The following is a 17,795-nucleotide window of genomic DNA, read 5'->3' as shown; positions in this document are numbered from 1 at the left end:
TTCTCGATCTTAATACTATTTTAGGTGTATGTTTCTCTTGTCTCTGAGGGCCAAAAAGTTGCAATTGACCAACAACAAAAACAAAATGTAAAACCCTCGCCACCTCCGTAACAGGCGTCCTGAAATGAAGACATTCTGAGGAGTGTGCTCTATGATGGCTGTGTGTCTAACTGACCCTTTAGTGGGACAGATTAGTGCAGATTGCCCTACCGGGGCCTCAGTGAGCAAACACGACATCTTTTGTTAAAGCATTCTATGAGGAGAGAGTCAGGAGAGGAGAGAGGGGGAAGGGAGGAATGCCTCTCATTAAGAGATCATCCATTTTGAGTGTGAAAATGCTTCCGATCCACACCGTTCTGGATGGTTTGACTGCCATTGTGAGTGCATGCGATGAGAGAAATGAAAGTGCTACCTGGCTTTATTAGCTTCCTTAGAAACGTCCCAGGCCCATGTGATGAAGTTCTGGCTGAGATATGACACTATGGAGTCCGCACACATCATCTGAGAGCAAAACACGTTACTGAGGACACTCTCGTCGTTGTGGAGGTAGATGGCCAGCAGTTTTCTCTGAACAACAGAAACACACATATACAAAGAGTTAGGGATAGGTAGCATATGGATTAAGATTCTAGTTCTGATTAAGATTCTTAATGATTGTGGTTCCTTAATTCTATTAATAATTCTTTAGTACTTTGGAAGAAGATATATTTGGACATCGGAAATGTAATTCTTATTGTACTTGCTGCCAACAGCGGTTTGCATCCAAATGATGAGATCATTTTAGATTTTAACAGAACAGATAAAACAAATCAAAGCAAATTTTATAAAATTATTTCAAAAAGGTTCTTAAAGACTTTTGAATGTGGCACAAAAGTAAATAATAATAGAATTAATATAATATATGAAAATATTTGAATGTTTTAAAATGATATAAATATGGATGTATTCAGTGTAACTAGTGTTTAAGTGTTTTATTTTTTTACAAATACAGTTGTTTTCAAAAGTTTACATACCCTTCAGAATAATGCAAAAAATATTTTATTTATAATTTTGAGCTGGACACAAAATGTAGTGTGAGATTCAATATTGGTGCACTGCAATAGCTGACTAGCAGTGCAGGAAACACTGTCAGAGTATTTTAGCTTGGTTATCAATTCACATCAGCGGAAGAATGCACACTTGAGAACTGATAACAGATCCAAAAGTTTAAAAACTCAAAAGTTTAAAATCATTTTCCCCAACCCTTCAAATGGTTGCAAAGAATAAAAAAATAAAAAAGACATTCACCCATTTACAAACTAATGCCCACACAAGTCATTCCATCACCACATCTAATTTGCAGGGGAGGGGGGGGGGGGGGGGGGGTGGGGGGGGGGGGGAGTGAAGCCTCAATGGCCATTTCACTATCTATGAAGCTAGAACCTATCTAATCCTGGCTCACTGATCCACCCTTATTTCATGATTCGCCATCAGGCTTTCTGAGAGGTTTAAGGCCACTAATGCTTTACCAGGGTGAAACGAGCAGAAGAAGACAGTGAGTGCCCTCCCTGCAATCCCTGAGCAAAGCAAACACCCAAACCAAATCAAACTGATGCAGGATAAATCAAACTTTCTCTGAAAAACAAAAAACGAACAAATCGCTTTATTTGTTTTGCATCAAATGCCAGTGCCCTCCTTCCATCGTCGCAGGTTAGCACAGGAAGGCGGCGCTGATGTCGAAGCACATCCAAATCCACAGATATTTACACCGTCAGATGTATGGCGCTCGCTCGCATAACCCAACTATTAATTAAAAAAAAAAAAAAAAAAAAAGCACACCACCACAAACATGAAAGGTTTTGCCAGACAAGGCAGGGGAATAAAATCCACCGAATTACAGAACAACTCTGAACATTTCCTATAGCTCTGACCCCCGACAGTTCGTCGAATGCAGCAGGAGGGATTTCTCGACAGCCTGACGGAGGAAAAACAGAAAGCAAAGTGGGGAGAGAAGCAAAGTAGGGCGACAACGGAGGAGAGAAAGTTGGGCTCTATGGAGGTGTGTATGGATGGAGGACTGAAGCAGCGCTGCTGTGTTTGCACAGTGATTAAAGCTCTCGAATGAGCCGCATGGCCCCTGGCGGGAGAGAGCTCAGGCCTCCTTCACCGGCCCAATTCAAGGCCCTGAAAAGATTAAACACTCACGCTGGGTAGACAAGCAAATGGGACCTGGAGAGATTTTACCCATCAAAAACTGAAAGGGGGGTGGATGAAAACGAGACATGAACTTTTTCCACTCCGTCCTAAAACCGACATTGCTGTTTCAGCTACAACTGAGCGTATTCGCTCCAAGCTGCGAAAACGTTTTGACCTTTTGAGGCCTCTAAGATTTCATTGAAGAGGTGGGGAGAAGCTACTCTCGCTAATAACAGTCTTTGGTCAGCTCCCTCATTCCACGCCCCTCCATTACCCACAGTCCCTCCTCTCTACTTTCATCCCATTGTTTTCTCTTCCTTTCTTTCCCTTTGTTTTGTGGGGCTTTTCTTAGCCTGCAGAAATTAGCGCTCAGTCCAAATTACTGGGTCTGTTCTGGGGAAGAAACTGACCCAAAAGCTCTTTCTGTCACCTCAACTCGTCCCCCACCTGCTCAGGACAAGAATCCCTGAAATGGCGAAGAGGAAAGGGAGAGGAACATGGGAGAAGAGGACAGAGAGGGAGGTGGGAGAGAGAAAGCTGATCTGTCATGTGAGTGGGACAGCACTAGCTTTCACACAGTTGTCAGAAAGTGAGGAATTCCCAGGCTAACTTTGGACATGTGAGTCAGTGTTGTAGCAGAACACAAAGACAAAGTGTTTACCTGCTAATTGAAGGCCTATTCACATCAAGCATGACTTTTTGGCACGAAACAAAAAGTGAAACAATGCATGTCTTTGTACTCCTTTACATGAATCTAAACAATAATAGTCATCATTCAGATATTAAGCCAATTTTGAAGGACAACGGAAATTTTATATGCAAACATTTCTTTACTTTGTGTCATTTAGTTGCATCAAACTTGATATGAACAAGACAAAATTCACCTAGTCAAACTACTAACCACATGTGCTAACCACATTAAGCAAAGCATAAAACTGTTCTTCTACACAATTACACTGCAACTTTAATAAACAGCTATCAAAAGGTAATTTGGACCAATGAGATTTCACTGTGGGTGGAGTTACCAGTTAAACCGCCGAAATAGAAATAAAGCAAGCAAAATGTCCTGATGATAGCATCACGTTATCTTAGGATGTAAGAAGCAGCTGGTTTTGTCTAATCATATCTACAGACTGAATAAATATGATTTGGGGAGTTTTCACAAAACACATTCTGTTGGTGGCTTCACCTGCGCGTCTGTGAGAGTTACACTAGTTACACAGACAGCCATACGTCTCTTTTAAAAGCATTGTGAAAGGATGTTTTTAATTACAGGCGATGTGTATGTGCTGGAGGGGGAGAGATGGAGAAAATGATCATCCTCTTTTGGCTGTAGGAAAGCAAACAATGGGAAATGAGGAGTTCATATTACTGCTCTCTCTGACCTGTAGCGGAGTGCTTTAACAGATGGCATTTACAATACTATGAGAGATTCTCCCACAAAAACTGAACAATAATCTAGCAATAATAATAATTTTGTTGCATAATTAGAGTTTAACTTTAGGAGCTGCCTTGTAGTCAGGCAGTGGGCCAGTCCAGTCATTAATTTCTCATCCTCATGTCATTCCTAACCCATATGACTTTTCTTTCTTCCAGGGAACAAAAAAGGAGAAATATTTAGAATTGTTTTTTCTCTCATGTTCATGCTGCAGTTTACTTAAAATTTTAAAAAGGATGCAAAAGCATCATAAAAGTATCATAAATGTGGTTCGTTCAACTCATGCACTATATTCACTATACTATGTTCATACACTATATTAAGTCTTCTGATAGCTTTGAGATGAAGAGAATGAAATTTAATTCCTTTTTATATATTGAATTATAATACTAATTTTAATATTCCCCTCCAGTGAGCAAGTGAACCATTAGGATTAGATCATTGATCACTAGAATGTCAAGAAAATATTTGATTCACAAGAAAAATTCCTTTAGGAATGTGACATTGTTACTTCTCTCAAAGATTTGCCACTGAGAGATATGTCGGTATTGTATGTCTTAGAATATAGCATCTAAATCGAATGGACCATTTTGTGATACTTTTCTGGTTGCTTTTGGGTCCTTTTTAAAGCTTGAAAGCTTCAGTGCTCATTCAATTGAATGGAAAAGAGTGACCATTGCATAAAAAAACCTCTTTTGTGTTCAGTGGAATTAAAAGTCATACAGGTTTAGAACAAAAAAGTTAAGTAAAATGACAGTTTTCATTTTTGCATGAACTATTCCTTTAAAAGACCTAAACGTTGATGCTCATTAAGCAACATGTAAAACACCATCAATGTTGTGTTAAAAGGTAAAAAGAACTACTAACACATTAGTAAATTATTTCGATCAATGTTTAAAGACAACAGTCAATTTTCCTCAGTTGCCCTGTTAGCATAGCAGCATCAACAACGTGAAGTCATTCGGGTGTCAGAAAATATCTCTTTTATTGCAGGCCGAAAAATCACTTCGTCACGGAGCCCCCGCCATAAAGCTCATGCATGAAAAACCCATGAAGGGCGCAGAGGAGCTATGAATTTTGATGGGCATCTTTGTGCGGGTGGCAGAGGAGGGTTAGCGTGATTAGCTGGATGTTAAGGGGATTTGTGATGAGGCCTGTGTGCTGATGGGTGGCCTGACTCAAGAGTCTTCCGCTGATCCTCCGGATGAACTCCAGGGCCCCCGGCATTTTCATTAAGGACGGATTGGGAGCATCTCCCACTCCAGAAACACTTCATCACATGTAGTGTTTTACTTAGTGATTAGCCTCTCAGGGATATGAGACAGGGGCACAAGTGCCCTCAGAAAAATCCATCCCACACATGCACACGTGCACATGAAACGTTCACAGCCGCGGCTAAATAACGTTCACTTAACGCGAAGTCCAGCTGACTGAAGGGTGGTGAACACTAGCTCAACCAATGGCAGGAGTAGTGGGATTATCTAGTTTGAGAAACAAATTATTTTTGTATCTTTGCGATTCTTAATGGTGTTAGTGGGCAGAAATTTCATCATCTTTAACTAATACCACAAATTAGTGCACTAAAAAATATCATTTGGGGCTTTGCAGGCCTGGAACAACATTCCCAGTAGACCTGTCCCCCCATTTTTAGAAAATCTCCCACACTTTTGGGGAGGTAAAAAGTACTTTTAATGACGCATGCCTTAAACGTGTCCCATTAAATCTTTCCTAAATATAAATCCTCTGGCTGAAACCCAAAAGGAAACTGCAACTGCAAATAACATACTAGAGAAGCGCACATGGATAATGTATGACCCGTGAAGAAAAACACTGACTGTCTGCATGAGAGGAACACAGCAGGTCATCTCTTCTTCTTACGTTAGTTTGTTTTTACTGACACACTGAACTGTCTCCTCAGGGGAGAGCGGCGGCCATATTGTGCCTGTGCTGAGGAGAGGAGGAGATCAGCTGGGCTGCAGGCAGGAAGCCATTCCAGCCCGCTCCTCATGCTCAAAACCCCCTGAACATCTTGCTGCATCCTCCCAGTCTAATAAGACTGTAATCCACACAAGCTGTCAGTTGATACAAGCCTCCTTATGAGGACACAGCGGGAAAACCAGCACAAAGCTGTTCTAAATAAAGCTTCAGCTGTTCAAATGGGAAACGGAAATTTGATGGGGATTTATCATGATGGGGGGCCAGTTCTGCCAATCAAACCTTTAGCGTTGTTTATACCTGTGCGTATGACACGTATGACGAAATGCTGGAGACGTGACCTGGTAGCTCATGCGTTTATACATGGGTGACATAGGTTTCTGGAATCTGGCTCAGGTCATTTCCTGATCTCACCTCCTACTGTTTTCCCCATCATTTCCAGTACCACCTCCGACTGTCAATTCAATTCAATTCTAAAATAAAACTAAATTATTTAATTAAAAAAATACACTTAATAAAATGTATTAACAATCATGATAGAAATGATGCATTTATTGATAGGTACATTCTGGAGTTCAGTATATACTCACATCTCTGGCTTTGCCGTAAAAGGCCTCTTGAGATGCTGCTTCCAAGGTGCCGATGTAGAACACAGGATGGCAATCGCCATATCTACAAAACACACAAAGCAAACCTCAGTGTGCTGATTCTGAGTAAATACCAAATATCAGAGTAGCTATTTTCAAACAATAAAGCACTTCTTCAAAACAAGCAGTGCTGGAAAAATGTGTACACAAGACATCACATACTGAACTACAAAGAAACGCAGCATATGTTTGGTTTTCTTTAGTGAAATTGGATTACAAATGTTACTTTGTCCAGAGATCTCACCTTCTAGAAAATTCAGCAGTAAAGTGCAGTAAGGCATCACCCTCATTTTCACTGTTCTCTGGCACTGAGGGAAGATGAAGGAAAACATCAAAATAGATCCTTATGGTCAGCCTCAAATGAAATGACACTAGAACTTACTCATCGGAGACTTTCGACAAGTCGAGCTTCCCATGCCAAAGATCTCGGATTCATCTACACCAAATTCAGGTGCATCCTCGAAATCATCCCCCTCACTGTCACTGACCATGTGGACATCTGTGCACTGTAACACACACACACACACGTTGGGTTTTCATGTTTTCATGGATTTTCTAAAGAAATTTTTTATACAGTACAAGCTGCATATTCTGTCCCCTAACCCTAGCCCTAAACCTACCCATCACAGAAAACTTACTGCATTTTTACATTTTTAAAAGACATCACTTAGTATGATTTATAAGCTGTTTTCCTCATGGGGATTTTTTAGACAAACATTTTTTATATGACATGTAATTTTCGTTCTTCTCAGAGTGGTCTCTTAGGATGTCCCTAAAACATGGGTTTTCTCTATGGATGACAGGGCTTTTGTTTTTCATGCCCCAAAATTGTAAAAATCCTCTTCCATCTGACATTAGGGAAATACCTGGGTATTTTTAAATCCAGTCTAAAAACGTTTTATTTTAGGATGGCTTTTAATTGACTTTAGTGTTGCTTTTGTGTGTTTATTATGGATGTTTTTAATTTGCAGTTGTTGTTTTTCTTTACCGCACTTAGAGAAAGCTACTTTTAAAGGCTATATAAAACAAAGTTATATATATATATATATAATATAATAATGTTTATAGGTATTTCTAAAATAAATACCTAAAAACATTGAAGCAATTAGAGTGTGAGAAATAAAAAAAAATTGAGTGCTGTCAACTGTGTAATGCAACCCCTGGATTATATATTATTGTTATAATGTGTGTGTGTGTGTGTGTGTGTGTGTGTGTATATATATATATATATATATATATATATATATATATATGATTGAATATTAACATGAATAAACACATGTATAAGGTAAAAGGCCTTTTGAGATTTGTTTTTATGCAAGGTTACAAAATTGCTAAAATCTTTTCTATGTTAATTTAATCCTAATTTCCAATATTAATTTCACTTAATGTGAAAGGCATGCTTGTATAAAACCATTGGCAATAAGAAAAACAAGCAGCAGCAATTGAAAAAATGTTATATCAGTGCTCACTAAATTATAACTCCATAAAAAGAGCATAATAATAATAATTCATAAAATAATTCCCATTTTAATTCCACATTGGGGACCAAACCTAGTATGAATAGTACAGAGAATGTAATAGTTGCAAATCTGTTGAAAGGTTGCCATCAGACTTGAAATGCAGGGGCAAGTCTGGCTGCAGTGTTACGCCTGGCAACTCGACAGCGATCACTGTGCCCACTACATGTTACTTCATCAATTCAGAACAGGACTTCATTTCTATTCCAACAACGAATCTCTCATTAAAGATAAAAATCCATTTTGGCTGAGCGGGGCGGTCTAATTAAAAATCCTACAAAACATTAGAATGGCCAAAAGTGGCATCACATGCTGGCTTTCAATATGTTGAAAAGCTAAAAAAAAAACAGTAAAAAAAAAGAAAAAGCAGTGATGAAATGTATAAATGTAAATAAAAATGATGAGAGAAACATAATGGTCCTTATATAAAAGTGAAAGACAGTAGGTCTGACTGTTTGTGCAGTGTCTGCTCTGCTTTACCTCGTCTGTCTGGTCCACCGTGAGCGCAGAGGAAGATCTTCTGCACACAGTCAGGTGGTGGCAGGGGTAACTGATTCCACTGACGGCCAGAGTCATCTGCACAATCACAAAACAGCTTTATTAGACATTTTAAAGCAGTGGATCTCAATCTGAATCTCAATTTTGACTTCAAGGCCCCTCTATTGTCCACAACAATATTTGAATATTGATGTATATTTCGTATAACAATAACCCAATACTAGAAACATCTTCTTTTGTAGTTGTTTTAGCTTATTTTAATGTTTGTTTTGTTTTATTTTAAATAATTTTAAGTCATCTTGAGGCCCCCTTGGAAGTTTGTCATCCCCCTGGTTGAGAAACACCATTTTATAGTGTTGTTTTTACAACCTTTTTAAATATATATATATATATATATTATTTGTAGGACAAGACAAAATATAAGAGGACAACACCATTTTCGTCGTATGTTGAAAGAAACACCGCATTGTTGTTCATGAAAAGACCACTGCTTAAAGTTACATGCAGTCATCATTGCTAACTTTTATGAAATTCATTTTGGGATTGAAACATCAAAAGGATATGCCAATGATGACAGCATTTTAGGGTGAACTATTCCTTTAAGACGTCTTTTCCCAGTAAAGTTTGTACAGACTGATATTCATCTACGCAGGGTTTCTCTGGTTTCGGGATAGAGGTTCTGTATGCTTGGCACTCTAAAGAGCATCACATGCAGCATGCGGTGAGCTACTGGTGAAGGCCTGAGTACCTCATTAACTCTCAGGCTAGAGTGGAAATGTCAGCAGCTCTCCACACTACAGGGACTCATTACAGACCAGCCCCATACACACACACACACCACACCACACCACACCACACACACACCTCCCTGGAGCGACAGCATACAGCTCTATTCTTTCGACTCTTACCTGACATTCCCAATTACACACTATAATCACTGTCTGTTTTTACATATTCATTTCAGATACCTAAATGACCATAGCACTCTATACTTCAAATCAAGAGTAAAGGAAATCATATTTGTACTACTTAACCAGGCAGGTAGCAATAAAGACAAGAAACTAAAGTAAAAGAAGACAGAGAAAGATGGATACCTGACTGCAGGGGGCTCTGATAGTTTGAACACTTTGAGGTGCTTTTAAGAGATTTTTGTTTTGATTTGAGGAATACTCATCACAAGAATTTATACTTTCTACCTAAACAGTTATCAACTCTTCAATTTCTGATATACAGATGAATGGCTTGAATAAGTGGGATTCTACAGAAATGTCACCCAACAACACCATTACACCACTGTGTTCACAGGTAAAGTACATTACTTAAAGTATTGTTATCATGAATTACTCAACTTTTTAAACAACAGCTGACAATTCTTAAGTAAAAAACATGTTGCAATTTAAGCTAAAAAAAAAGTTAAAGCCCAAAACAAAGATAAAAATGTATTTATGACCATTTAGATGGCAAAACAACTTAAGATAAAATGTATGAAAAAACAAAAACAAATTTCCATAACAATAACCACAATTATTATAATAATTGTGACACATTTAAACAAAAATTATCAGCTGTAAAATATGACAATATCTCTGATCTGTAATTTTACTCAATACAAACTAGTGCTGCTTGATCAGGCATCAGTTACAAAGCTATGACTTTAATTTAACCAAAAAACAATCATTTCAAAATAGCTGCCATGGCCTAGCCATTACAGCATACACATTTAAAATAATGGAGGCACATCATTTACAGATTTTTTTTCTTTCTTTTTTGAAACAATTTCTACAAAAAGAAATGAACAAATTGAAGACATACCAAAACTGATGTCACGTCTTGGTATTGATTAACAGACATAACAGATTAGGTTTAAAGAAGCTTTGGTTTAAGCACCATAATATCATAATGCAACTTAGAGAGGATTTCAGAGTGTCAAGTACTTTAACAGGGTGCTAACTCCCCCAAAACACACAAACACACAACACACTTTCTCTCTTTTTGTGATGGCCCACACAGAGAGACGCAATCACAGATAGTGTTTCTCTTCTACAAGGACTAATTAAAGACAGACTCCAAGTACAGGGAGACAATGTACATTACTGTTGGGTAACAATCAAGAAAACTGTCCAAAAATCAGACAGGGAAATCACAGGGAAGAGTGGGGTAAATTGAAGGTGCATGCAAAGTCATAATTTATTATTCCATAACTGTTTTCACAATCTGTCTGACCTAAAATACTATCCCTTTAATACATCTATATGTAAATGACCTACGTTATGCAAACCTTTGTGTACCAGCACACTGTTGATCAACAGGTTGGTCAAGTTGCCTAATACTGAATTGATGTTGATATCTAAACATGGACAGTTAATTTTAAAGGATAGCTCACACAAAAATAAAAATTCTGTCACCATTTACCTGTTGTTTAAACCTGTATGACTTCTATGGAAGATATTTTGAAAGTCATTAAGGTAAAAACCACCCTGGATAACACCCCAATAACTCATTGATTAGACAAAAAATATATCTATACAGTATAAAGTCATAAAGTTTTTGGAAATACATGACGTGAACAAATTATGACCGTTTTTATTTCTGGGCGAACTATCCCTTTAATGTGCTCATCATGACTATGATGATATCAGAAATAATGTGCTTTTCTAGATTTCTTCTCATAAATGGCCAGGGCTGTAAATGCTACAGTACATCTATGGTAAATAACCCCTTTATCTCAAAACAAACAATGTAAATCCTGCTTTACATGATATATCCCGTTTAACACTTGAAAAAAGATAGAATTAGGGCACTTAAAGTCTCTTAAAGGTAAGTGGTAAAATATCAATGTTCTGACCCCATCGCCTAACGGTATGAGTATGCCTGGTTGCATATGTGTGTGCATGTCAGAGCCGCAGGCTACAGGGGAGAGGTCACCCCCTCATCTTTCCACACCTCCCTCTCCACCTCCAAACAAAGAACTAAATCCTCCTCTTTTGGACCCCTTTCATTAACACTCGCATTAAAGCTCTTGCAACGAGCACCATGCAAAAGAGGAATTCCATTTCTCCTTCTCTGTTCTCGTCTAAGAAGAATTCTCCTTCCCTGTCTACCATTAACTAAACATATTTCTCTTTTTCTTCTCCTCTTGGTTGTTTTCAGCTATTTGTTGTCGTTCTCCATCTTTCAGGCTGTGAAGGAGATAATTACTGCTGACAGCTGCTCTAGTCGTCCGAGAGCCCCAAGCTGCACCTTGTGCCTGCCTTCTTTGATAGTTGAGGACAAGAGAGCTACTGAGCGCGAAAAAAGCAAGAGTGTGGAGTCCAGAAAAGAAAAGAAAAATAAGAAGCCCCACCCTAAACACCTGTTGGACCCTTTCAGGTTAGGGTTTGAAGAGGTGTCAGTCTTGATTAAGATCTAGGGTCAAATACAGTGTTCAAAAAGCCCAGTGAACCTTTCAGAACTAAGCCCTTCGAGAGAAAAAAAAAGTGTGAATAGGCTAGGCGATGTTTTCACCTGTTTAAGGTGTAATCTGTAACTGCTACGATTTGCCAGATGTCAGTGGCAGAACACAGCAAATGCATCTTACAATAATTTAATTATATAATAATATAGGTACAGAATCTATAATTCTATAACTAATAGGTCCAGAGAGTCAAGAAAATACACTTTGAGATAATGCCTCCCAAAAAAACATTTAGTGTGTATATATATGTTTATTTATAGTTTCAAAAATTAGTTTCCAAATTCTACCTGCAATGCAAATTGAAGAACTGATCTGACAGGGAAAAGTTTTTACAACAGATCAAACATTACAGATCCATTTCCCCTGCAAACGACAGAACACGACTACCTGCTGTTAAATACAACACCGGGATAGTCAGCAGGGTGTTGAACTAAACATGTAAAGCGTGATTTATGTCAGACGGCCCCAGTGAGGGACAGGGAGTGTATATTGACGGTTGTTGAAGACAGAGTTGGCGGTTCTGAAGACAGATGATTGGCAATATAAGAGTGTATATACCTCTCCTCGGAAGAACTTCACCTGCAGACAGCAATCTCTCAAGGGGCTCTGTATGGGCTTAGAGCTGAGCCTCGTCGCTACGGCAACCAACGGGCCCAATAAGCCGCCTCCACAGGTCTGTGACGCTGAAAGCCCATAACAGCCGTGGGCCACGGAGACCCTCAGAGAGCAGCAGCAGTAATACATTAGCAAACATCAAGAAACACTGGATAAATGTCAGCAATTAAGGGGGAAAAGACTCTAATAAGGACGTTCCAGAAGTTGTCAATCATTCCCATAGGTGCTGCACGAGGTTGGCAGTGAAATATGAAAAGAGCTCAAAAGAGTTTTGGCTCAGGATGTGTGTGTGAGAGAGAGAGAACTGAGTGGTGGGAAATGGACCAATTAGAAGGCTAAATTAAGAGAACAAATAAAATAAACAAGAACATGAGCTACTATTATTACTAATAGCAGCAGCAAAAGGAACAGTGCACAGCCGATTAATGCTGAACACAATTAATTAGTTTTTTTCTGATTACTTCCTTTACAAAAGGCATGGAATAAACTAGTCAATAATAAAACAAAGTGATGAACTGGCATTATTCACTGTGCAGACAGAAAAGAAACCTTCAGAAATCTCCAGAATATTACACTAGGATACAACAAAAAATGTGCTCACATAGTGCAGCCTAAGTTTGGGCAGAAAACATACCAAAGTTTGGGCGGTTAATGCCAAACACAGCCTGCAAACAGCAGTCCTCCAGTGGCCTGCCATATGAAGAAGCCTGTGTCAGCCCCTCAAACACACCACACACATCCAGACTACACCCACTCAAACAAACAAGGGAAAAAACATGACTATGGTAAACAGCCTCCTTTGAATTTACAGACACTGCATAGGGACGTCAAGACAACCGCTAAGATCCACCCACAGATTCAAAGGCATAAGAAGGTACGCTGATTTTTACATTGTAATCCCTTTCTCCCGAGAGACAAATTTGCAATGCTAATTGTAAATCCAGTTAAAATGGCTGCACTGTTTAAATGTTAACTGGTTAAACAGTTTCACTGCATTAAATGGATCAAAATCAAATCATATTTTCGTCATCTGACTCCCTGACAGTAATACAAAACATGTATACAGAAGATGCAATGAGAGCCATCTGAAACAGATATTAAGCTCAATCCATTTCGACAGTACAAGCAAATAAAAGAAACCTCTGCCGCTGGCTCCTTCAAAACCAATATGCTTAAAAACTCAGTCGGCGAAATGTAAACTGACTACTGATTAGTTTTCTATTTTTCTCCTTTATGAGGTGGAACAGAGTGCAGAGAGACTCGCTATATATGAGCAAGCGAAGGGTAATGAAAGCACAGAAGAGCAGGCATTGACTCAGACTGCTGGTAAATGTATTTCTAAGCCTGGGCTGTCATGTTTATTGGTACAAATCCCGGGAGATGAGGGAAGGTTAATGAGATACGCGCAAAAAATGGCCTGCCTGCCATGCAAGAGCTTTGCATCTAATGCACAGCTAGCCATTTCAATAAGGGTTGGGGACCATTATTAAGACTGGCGCTTTAATAATATGTCCCTCCCTATAAGCCAAGACGAGTTGAGGTGGAAAGCTGGTCCGTGGCCAAGTGCACGGCGACCTCACATAACCAATCACTTCAAGGGCATTAACAGTTTAATGTGCCTTAAAGAGTATTCATGAGCAGTGCCCTCTTTATCAAAAAACAAGTTTGTGGGTTGAGGTCTTCGGTGAGTGCACTTCAACCCTGAAGTGGCCCGACTCAAGTGGGTAGTCTGTGGTGAGAGGGTGTAATTCAGTGACCTTGTGTCTGTTGTGCTTTTCGCTAAAGGACGAAACAATCTCTCCAACCGCCCTTTTAACAATATGAGCTAAATGCAACGGGTGAGATACATGAGCCTTACAAGTGCACACTGAAAAAAAAACAATGCAGTCATTGTAGAAGAGCTCTGTGAAACTACTCATAAAGCTACTGACAATGGGGTCTGAGTCTTTTGTTATGGTACTCTCAAATACTAAGTAGTCATGGGGTTTTATGTTTTATAATGTTCTTTAAATAGTGGTCACCAAAACCATATTAACAGCTTCAGAAAAAAATTCAATGGTTTCTCATTCATAAAGTGTGTGTGTGTGTGCGTGTGTGGGGGGGGGGGGGGGGGTTGGCTTCAACACCTGAAACAAAAAGTGCTTAAAAAACATGTTTGTTCATCAGGACACTCCCTTTGAAACAACACTTTCGCTCAATTAGGCACCTAACACCAAATCAAGACACAATGACAAGCATAGACCTAAGAAACACATTACTCTTTCATGGTTAAAACACAAGGGCAATTTCCATGCTTAACTGATCAGAAGCACAAGAATAAGGACAATGATAAGCACAATGATCAGTGATAAGTAAAGAGAAAGTTCCCATGGTTATTGTACGGATGATTATCATGGATGTCTAAGCTGGGAGGTGGGGTTCCACAGGGTTCGGTGTGAGGGCCCTCTCTGATCACTGTGAACGAGTCGTGCTGAAAGGCTGGGAGCACGGAACAGGGCGAGAAAGGTCACTGACCCCCCACTACATGAGCTGTAATGTCCACACAGAGAGGACAAGGGAGAGGAGCTGCTCTGTGACATCTTAATTAGTACCAACATCTTACTTTCACATCGGGTGATGCTACAGAACCACTACAGAAAAGCTGAAATGACCGCCAAACTCTGCTTTCTTACAATACATGCTAACTAAGGCACAATTTTTATCAAGTAATTTGTCATTTTAAAATGAAAGCAAAATTTCTGTATGGAGCAACATTTATAACCAAGTAAAACATACTTGAAGTTAATAGGTTTTGTGCCAATGAGATTTTACAGTGGGCCGGGCTACCAGGTGACCAAAAAGAAGATCTACCGCTGGTCTTTCTTTGTGGTCGTGTCTGGTCAGGACAAAAACTCACTTCAATATGACACTTTTACTTTTGTTGGTAATTATTCTAATTTTACAACTTATTCTTTATATAATAGAATATATTATATCAAGAGAGGGAAAAAATCATACCGAGTCATCTGAGGCAGAGGCAGGCCAGCCGTCCCACTGTTGATGCCGCACAGGAATATTTGTCAGGTCTGAAATGTTCCTTTTCACCTGAGATATAAACAGACAAAAGGATCAGACAACAGATACACAAATACAACACTAATGAATACATTCAAATTCATTTTAAAAACTCTAGCAGAAACATTTCTTTAGACATTTTCAGTACACAATGGGAGGGAGAAAAGGCAAGTAGCGGAAAAAAGAGCTCCGTGTTCTCAAAATTCCACAGATGCCTGTCCTAATGCCCAATGCCAACAGCCCTTCACTAGAAAAATGGACAGTATTTCCCTTCTGCCATTCACCCCCATGTAACTGCACTTATTAACATTGCATGCATTTAAACAGTTGACGCTGGCCCCTGCTCCTACACCGCTGTTGGTTTAAAGCCCAACGCCAGGCTGATGTGCGGAGGATGGGGGTGATCAAAGCGGGCGTTGCCCAGAGCTGGTAAGGCCGCAGATTCTAGTGCATTATCCCCAGAGAATGCACTACCCCGCGGCGCTAGATACAGAGGCAGAGAAAACTAGCCATTGTGGCAGAAAGCCCTCCTAGCGCATGGCCAAATCCCACCGCCAGCGCACTGAGTGGACATGTATCCTCTGCCAGACTGAGGACTCGTGCCCACAGAGGCAGAAACGATGGGCGCAAGATGCTTGTGAAAACAAAGGACATGAAGCAGGATTGAAAGAAATAGGGTTAAAAATCCATTAGCAGTTACAATCATAACCTTTATGTTGACAAAAACAAAACCACAAAAATATGATTATTTAAGAATGCAATAATACAGAGGTTCTCAACTGGTGGGTGGAGACCCAAAATGTATCAGGGTACTGATAGTGTCTTCGACAGGAGGGGGGAAAACTACGCTAATGCAAATAATGAATTTAATAAATGCAAAATGCATTTTAAAAATAGTAATAATAATAACTACTTGTAATGGTTGATTATATATTTTTTTAAGACATTTAGATACCAAAATGATCAAAACTCCTATTTATCCCATGCACATTGTTGGATTCATGCAGTTCATGATAATATTAATATATTAACTTGTAATGTTTGATTATAAAGATATTTTTGTTTACTTTTGGTACTGTTGTTGATGTCCAAATGTAAAATCTGTGTCCTGAAGCAAGTAAAACCAGTTAAGAACCACTGTCTGCGTTAATTTATAGAGGCTTTTTATAAGGATGCAAAGATGATTTAAAGGTTTTTCAGACAGACAGAACAGTTTTTCTAATGTTTCAATAATACAGATATGTAAAGATTTATGGATAAAATCAGATTCCAGACCATTTTGGTCAGGCAAAAACTCAATAAAGGGAAACAAATTTAGATATTGACAACAACACCTAGGCCGGCTGAAGTCGGAGACTGCACCATTGCACACGCACACAATCAAACATCCTCGAGCCCACACACTGGGCTGTGCGTTTTTCTTATTGAAGCGAGCAAGGGTCAGCTGGGTTGGCCAATGTTATTACAGAGTGTAATATCTGTGTTTGACCAGAGGGCTACAGGGATTTGGCCGCCCAGGCCTGACCGGCAGGCTGCCGTAAACACCGGCTCTTGGCTGTAATGAACCATTTAGGGTCAAATGGCACCGTAGCCCAAGAGAAAGTAGAAAGTAACGGCATCACCAAGGACCAGACAGAAGCATTTAGCTGCTATAACAAATAGTCCTTCTGCGAGAATCTGATATTTCACCACTTTACTTCATTGGGTCTTTTTATGAGCACTGCCCTACTGTCAATACACCTTTACCCCTTTGTACTTCAGCCAGACTTCATCCCATCTTGACAAACATGCAACGAGAAGCTATTCACAGTTATTCGACTTCAAAACAGATTTAGCTATATTGGAAGGTAGAGATGTGAACATTCTTGGCGCATAAGAAAAGAAAATAGCAAATAAAACCACAAACACAAACCTGTCAACGAATAAAGGTGGTATAAAAGTTAATTTATCAGAGATGGCTGGTTGGGTGAGGGGCTCTTTCTGCAACTACTGCGAATTATAATTGACTTACGAGGAGAAAGCCCCATACTGCTGCAATATTCACAAACACAAGTGTCATTACCTATTCATGAGCTACGAATTCCTCCTCTTAGCAGTCAGGGGTCTGCAAATTAAAGCCAACATTACCCAACTAAATGAGAAAAAATATATACACGGAAAGGATAAACAAACAAATCCAGCGAATAACAAGTTTATTTACCACTGATTTCTAAGAGAAAGTAAAGAGAGTTTGAAGATGTTCGGTAACGGCTGACATTTGTTCTGTCTTGCCCAAACCACTGCCCATAAGGAACAAAGAGATTTGATTAAATAACGAAGGAAAAAACTCAGTCCTATTAAATCCAGTTCCGCTGACATTTCATTTTAAATGTCACAATAGAGTTTTTAGCATCAGGGAACAGACTTCTATTGTGAAAAGGAGGAGGGGAAAAAGCAGATAATGTTGACATTATATCAGA

The 17,795-nt window shown here is 39.2% G+C and overlaps 1 protein-coding gene across 2 annotated transcripts in view; it reads right to left on the bottom strand.

Moving 5' to 3' along the window:
• The window catches only part of faf1 (Fas (TNFRSF6) associated factor 1), a 72,821-nt gene that overhangs the window by 23,964 nt on the left and 31,062 nt on the right, over positions 1–17,795 (bottom strand). For both annotated transcript variants that reach the window (XM_056259583.1, XM_056259582.1), the window contains exons 8-13: positions 15,280–15,366; positions 8,196–8,291; positions 6,578–6,701; positions 6,440–6,503; positions 6,139–6,220; positions 413–567 (exon numbers count right to left, since the gene is read on the bottom strand). In XM_056259583.1, the coding sequence (XP_056115558.1) occupies positions 413–567; positions 6,139–6,220; positions 6,440–6,503; positions 6,578–6,701; positions 8,196–8,291; positions 15,280–15,366 (608 nt within the window). The remainder of the gene's footprint in view (positions 1–412; positions 568–6,138; positions 6,221–6,439; positions 6,504–6,577; positions 6,702–8,195; positions 8,292–15,279; positions 15,367–17,795) is intronic.

The sequence above is a fragment of the Rhinichthys klamathensis genome, unplaced genomic scaffold (assembly GCF_029890125.1).
Source record: "Rhinichthys klamathensis goyatoka isolate OS25496 unplaced genomic scaffold, OSU_Roscu_1.1 h1tg000169l_1, whole genome shotgun sequence".
Classification (NCBI taxonomy): Eukaryota; Metazoa; Chordata; class Actinopteri; order Cypriniformes; family Leuciscidae; genus Rhinichthys; species Rhinichthys klamathensis.
Note: the sequence above shows the minus strand (reverse complement) of the source record. Positions and strands in the feature narration are given on the sequence as shown.